This window comes from Oncorhynchus mykiss, chromosome 19 (assembly GCF_057628025.1).
Source record: "Oncorhynchus mykiss isolate SJ-2025 chromosome 19, ASM5762802v1, whole genome shotgun sequence".
In the NCBI taxonomy this organism is placed as follows: domain Eukaryota; kingdom Metazoa; phylum Chordata; class Actinopteri; order Salmoniformes; family Salmonidae; genus Oncorhynchus; species Oncorhynchus mykiss.
This window is the reverse complement of record NC_143040.1, coordinates 68502760-68509358: the sequence shown is the minus strand read 5'-3', so window position 1 is coordinate 68509358 and position 6599 is coordinate 68502760. Positions and strand designations below refer to the sequence as shown.

The following is a 6599-nucleotide window of genomic DNA, read 5'->3' as shown; positions in this document are numbered from 1 at the left end:
ATGATAGAAACATAGGTAGGCTCATGTCATGAGAAATATGTGGAAAATAGGAGGGACTAGTAAGGGAATAGCATTTAATATTATACAGCATAATATTGTCCTACACTATGGTATTGGTCATGTTTTTGGGGTGAATAAGTAGTCGAACATATAAGTAGCCTAAACATGAAAGATTTGTCAATGTCAACTAATAATAAGCCCTCGTGCAAAACGCTTTGTTTATCTTGTTTTTGGAGTTGTAAATTCAGCATTTCTTGCACGTTACGAGTTTCAAATTGAATTTAAACTGAATATCCTTGAAATGTGAGATCTCACTTCGATTTCTACACAGTTTATTTGCCGCGTGCGTCGGCTCATGGGACGCAGCGCGCACGCCACTAGAAAATGGACCAGTGAGTGACGCATTGATCCTGCCCTTGGCCACTGAATCACTTAGCTTCTCTTCTAAACGCCCGGAGCATCCCGGCTGAAACAGTGTGATGAGACATGAAAGGAACAGGAGCGCGAGTTGAAGTGCCTTTCAGCAAAATAAGTTTGCCAAAATGTATATATTGCCTCTGGAATAATGCCATTTAATATAAAGACAGGTAGGCTATGTGACTCTTGAGTTTTTGTTGTTTGTGGGGAGTCTATCATTAACTTTCTTAGATAGTGAACTGTGCTCTTGGTTTTATTATAGTTTGTATTGTGTCGTATTAACTTCAGATGCAATTCTTCTGAATATTTCGATTTAGGTACGTTCTTGGTCTGAACTGCTTGTTATACTTTTCTCTCTGCAAGGTAATATGGGTCTGTTATATATTTTTTAAAGATAAAATTAATAAATGAAGAAACTGAAAGAATGTATCTCTTATACTTTTTAAATCTGATTTTTTTTAAAATGTTGGATAACGTGCGTTTATGAAGCACATTGCTTGTAGCATGAATATGGGATATTTGTTTTAAATTATTTTGTTGTTGCACGACATCTCAATTTGGGTTTAAATTAACCCAACACTGTGGAACGTATATCAAGGTATCATTATCATATAAAGAAAACACTGTAATGTATGCACAATGATAAGGCACAGTACTATACTGAACAAAAGTATAAACGCAACATACAACAATTTCAATGGTTTTACTGAGTTACAGTTCATATAAGGAAATAAGTCACTTTAATTAAATTCATTAAGCCCTAATATATGGATTTCATGACTGGGCAGGGGCGCATACGTGGGTGGGCCTTGGAGGACATAGGCTCACCCACAGGGGTGTCAGGCCCAGCCAATCAGAATACACTTTCCCCCACAGAGAGAAATACTCCTCAGTTTTATCAGCTTTGGTCTCAGATGATCCCGCAGGTGAAGAAGCTGGATATGGGGGTCCTGGGATGGCATGGTTACACGTGGTCTGCGATTGTGAGGCCAGTTGGACGTACTGCCAAATTTTTTAAAACAACTTTGGAGGTGGCTTATGGTAGAGAAATTAACATTAAATTCTCTGGCAACAGCTCTGGTGGACATGTTTTTTGTCAGCATGCCAATTGCATGATCCCTCAAATCTTGAGACATCTGTGGCATTGTGTTGTGTGACAAAACTGCACATTTTAGAGTGGCCTTTTATTGTCCCTAGCACAAGGTGCACCTGTGTAATGATCATGCTGTTTAATCAGTTTCTTGATATGCCACACCTGTCAGGTGGATGAGTTCTATTGGCATAGGAGAAAGGCTCACTAACAGGGATGTAAATACATTTGTACACAACATTTGAGAGAAAAATTCTGAGATCATTAATTTCAGCTCATGAAACATGGGACCAACACTTTACATCATGTGTTTATATTTTTGTTCAGTGTATAATTTTTTATAAGACACTATTATTTATGATACAGTACATCAATAGTGTACTATTTGTTTGGTGAGTTTCAGAACCAAACTCTATTGTGTAACAAGAATTAATTCACACAATGTATGAAATGACGGGGCCTTCTTCTAAAAGTGTGCAAATAATGTTTTCTTCTTGATCTCACGGTTTGAAACAGAGATAGTATAGTAATGCTGTGATTCGTGTCGGTTAGTGACGTCTACATCCTGTTTCCTTGTGTAGGTGATGGATCCTCAGCTGGGAAGTGACCTGAGCCAGCATTGAGCAGTGACCTCCTCTCCCTTCTTGTAAAGGCACCACCCATGCCACAGTTCCACCATGCAGTACGGCCAGATCCTTCACAGGTGTGGCCCGGACGATAGCTTCCTCAACCTGAACGTGGGTGGTTTTAAGCAGCGCGTGGAGCGCAGCATCCTGCAGCGCTTCCCCAGGACCCGCCTGGGACGCCTGCTGTACTGCGTCTCTGAGGAGGCCATCCTGGAGCTCTGCGACGACTTCAGCCCCACCGACAGGGAATACTACTTTGACCGCAACCCGTGCTTCTTCCGCAATGTCCTCAACTTCTACCACACGGGCAAGATCCACCTGATGGAGGAGCTGTGCGTCTTCTCCTTCAGCCAGGAGATTGAGTACTGGGGCATCAAGGAGCTCCACCTGGACTCCTGCTGCAGCAACAAGTTTCAGGAGCAGAGACAGTTTGCAGAGGACAAGGACTGGGACCGGAGGAGCGGTGAGCAGCAGCAGTTTGGGAGCATTGATTCGTCCATGGAGGAGCTCTCAACTATGGACAAGGACCTGGAGAAGTTCGAGGGTACCTGGTGCTCGGAGGTCCGCAAGAACATCTGGCTGCATCTGGAGGACCCAGGCTACTCATGTTTGGCCAAGGGGATCGCCGTGGCTTCGCTGGCTGTGGTGCTAACCTCCATCGTGGCCATGTGCGTCCACAGCATGCCCGAGTTCCACCAGGTAGACCTCAACGACAAGGAGATTGAAGACCCGGTGCTGGCCATTTTCGAGGCTGTGTGCGTCATCTGCTTCTCTGTGGAGTTCCTGGTGCGGCTGGCAGTGGCGCCGTGCGCCCGTAATTTCATGAGCAACGCTCTCAACATCATTGACTTTGTTTCCATCGTTCCCTTCTACGCCACGCTGGCCTTTGAGACAGTGGACGAGGAGAACGAGGAACTGGAGAACGTGGGCAAGGTGGTTCAGATCCTGCGACTGATGCGAATCTTCCGCATCCTCAAGCTGGCGCGTCACTCGGTGGGACTACGCTCACTGGGTGCCACGCTAAGGCACAGCTACCACGAGGTGGGCCTCCTGATTCTCTTTCTCTCTGTGGGTATCTCCATTTTCTCGGCGCTCATCTACTTTGTGGAGAAGGAGTCAGAAGAGTCGGACATAACGACCATCCCTGTAGGCTGGTGGTGGGCCACTATTAGCATGACGACAGTGGGCTACGGCGACACCTGCCCGGTGACGGTTGTAGGGAAGCTGGTGGCCACCATATGCATCGTCTGTGGGATACTAGTGGTGGCACTGCCCATCACCATTATCTTCAACAAATTCTCCATGTACTACCAGAGGCAAAAGGCCATGGATGCCAATCAGAGCAATAACGAGACCGACCAATGCAATAATAACGATATTAAAATCCCCGACCCCAGTCTAACATACTTTAACGTCGGCAACCAGTACACCTTAAAGATGAACTCATTCATCACCAATATCTCTGTCAGGAGCAGCGTCGGCAGTGATGAGGACACGGACGCATCGAGCATCCAGGGTGGAGAGACGACTTGTATCCTGAGGGACACCTGAGAGCTTAATTTACTTGACTTAAACCTTTTTTACTCATTGAGGAGCATACTGTAGGTCATCCATAAATGATCTTATTATTTTTTTGTTCATTCCATGAGTAGTTCCATCTCTGCATTACAGATCTTCTCCAGGTGTTCCTTAGTCTCCCACGATTTCCTTTGCCTTGTGGGTTCCATGTCGGGGACTGGAACAGTGGATGCTGTCTTTCTTACAGTGTGGCCACAGTTGAGAGCAGAGAGGTGAAATAGGGCCACCCTGTTTTCACCCGAGGCTTCTTAAAATACGCTGGACATGGCAATAAGCACTTTATGGTTCTCAGGGTGAAAGTGAGCTGTATCTCTCCACGCTCTCCTCCTTAGAGACTATGATCCATTAGGCCTAAGAATTGTCCTGTTTTTCATCCATGACTTGAGAACATATTTTGAAGTTGAGCCGTTTCTGTTAACATGTTTTTTTTAATCAATGTTTTTTTTTTCTCCGTCCAATCATATGGAACGAAACAGACATTGTTTGAAACAACCCACTGGGCACACCACGTCATTTCAACATGGATAATTAGGTCATATTTGGTTGAGACGTTGATCAATGAGATTACAAGCTATATTCACCCACTCAAAAAGACAGACAAAAAATGTGTTGCATTTCCAATGTGTGTTAGCACTATGCTTTTAACCATCTAAATTCACAACCAATGTCTGGTTTTTCATTTATTTTTCACCCAAATGTTTTATCTCTGCGCTTTCAACCATTTAAAAGCACAGCAAAGTTAAAATGAGAAGACAATGTCAGATATTTTGTTTATTTCTACATCAGATTAATGTGTTATCACTGTGCTTCGTCTAATAGCAGAACCAAACAACCTGGATTGCAGTTGAGATTACAATAAAAGTACATAGTGCAAGTGATCAATGGCATTTGAGATTCTGACAGATTATTACAGCAATGTGAAGATCTCCACTGACCTGCGACGACCTTTGCATGCTGTCTTGAACATGCACACTTTATATGATTACATAAGAAGACGTTTATAGTTACAGTAACCTCAAAATGTGGCCATGGATGTGTTACTCATTTTAAAGATGAATGTTACATTAGTTTGTAAAAAAAGCCTTAATTTGAGGCTATTTGCTGTTTTACAAAAGTAATATTAAATTGTGTTTGGTTGAGAACGCAAACAAATATCAACATTTGAAGGACATGTATCTCAAATCAAATCCAATGTTATTTGTCACATGCGCCAAATACAACAGGTGAAATGCCTTTCACCTTCTAGTGAAATGCTTACTTACAAGTCCTTAACCAACAATGCAATTTTAAGAAAAATAAGTGTTAAGTAAAAAATAATCCACTGCTGATGGCTCTATTTGAGCTACTGGTTTAGTCTGGCTTTAATTCCAGGTTGTTAGTCTGGCTTTAATTCCAGTTTGTTAGTCTGGCTTTAATTCCAGGTTGTTAGTCTGGCTTTAATTCCAGTTTGTTAGTCTGGCTATCATTCCAGTTTGTTAGTCTGGCTTTCATTCCAGTTTGTTAGTCTGGCTTTCATTCCAGTTTGTTAGTCTGGCTTTAATTCCAGTTTGTTAGTCTGGCTTTCATTGCAGTTTGTTAGTCTGGCTTTCATTCCAGTTTGTTAGTCTGGCTTTCATTCCAGTTTGTTAGTCTGGCTTTCATTCCAGTTTGTTAGTCTGGCTTTCATTCCAGTTTGTTAGTCTGGCTTTCATTCCAGTTTGTTAGTCTGGCTTTCATTCCAGTTTGTTAGTCTGGCTTTCATTCCAGTTTGTTAGTCTGGCTTTAATTCCAGTTTGTTAGTCTGACTTTAATTCCAGTTTGTTAGTCTGGCTTTCATTACAGTTTGTTAGTCTGGCTTTCATTCCAGTTTGTTAGTCTGGCTTTCATTACAGTTTGTTAGTCTGGCTTTCATTCCAGTTTGTTAGTCTGGCTTTCATTCCAGTTTGTTAGTCTGGGTTTAATTCCAGTTTGTCTACAAATGAATAATGGATATGTTGGATTCTTGTCTCCATCTCAACCAAAAATCCGAGTTAAAGAATAGGACTAAATCAAATCAAACTTTAAATGCAACTTTGATTTGATTTAATCCTATTCTTTAACTTAGAGTTTTGGTTGAGATGGAGAAGTGAATGCGACATATCAATTATTAAATTTGAGAAAAACTAGAATTAAAGCCAGACTAAGTCAGTGGTACAGATGGAACCATCCAAGCAGAAGATAAATATCCTTGACAACCAAACACAATCCAATATCACTAAATATCATTACACTTGAAATCAACCAGAGCTTGAAACTCTAAACCTATTGTATTGTCTATTTTTTAGTTACATTTTCTGTTGAATTGAAACAATTGCTGTTGATGATTTTGCAAATGCTATACAGTATAGGCCTAACTAGCGTAATTTATGATATGAGTATGCTCAGATTAAATTAAATTTACCCCTTGGAATGACTTTAAAAAATGACTTTTTAAGTAGAGATCTCTCAACAATCATTCTCATGATAGCACATTGGTAATAATCAGTGACAAATATCATGGCTGGGCTCAGTTTAATACCCTGGATGGGAGACCAAAGGCTAGCTGTAGATACAGTAGATCTCCAGTAGGAGGTGCTGCACAACCTGATAGTTGATATAACGTTGAAGATCTTGTATATTTTTAGGTTTGAGGTTTGACTATGTTGAAATTTGAATACCTTCAAAACAAAAGTTAATGACAAAAATATAAATGCAACATACAACAATTTCCAAGATTTTGCTCAATTAAAAGGTCATAAAAGGAAAACAGTCAATTGAAATAAAACACTAGGCCATAATCTATGGATTTCACATGACTGGGCAGGGGCGCAGCCATGGGTGGGCCTTGGAGGGCGTAGGCCCACCCACTTGGGAGCAAGGCCCACCCACTG

The 6599-nt window shown here is 41.6% G+C and overlaps 1 protein-coding gene across 1 annotated transcript; it reads left to right on the top strand.

Annotated features, from left to right (window-relative positions):
• Nucleotides 1–327: 327 nt before the first annotated feature.
• Nucleotides 328–6152, top strand: LOC110498220 (delayed-rectifier potassium channel regulatory subunit KCNS3). The gene has a single exon (XM_090209664.1). The coding sequence runs from the start codon at nt 2185–2187 to the stop codon at nt 3682–3684; it is 1500 nt and encodes a 499-aa protein (XP_090065790.1). The 5' UTR covers nt 328–2184; the 3' UTR covers nt 3685–6152.
• The last annotated feature ends 447 nt before the right edge of the window (nt 6153–6599 follow it).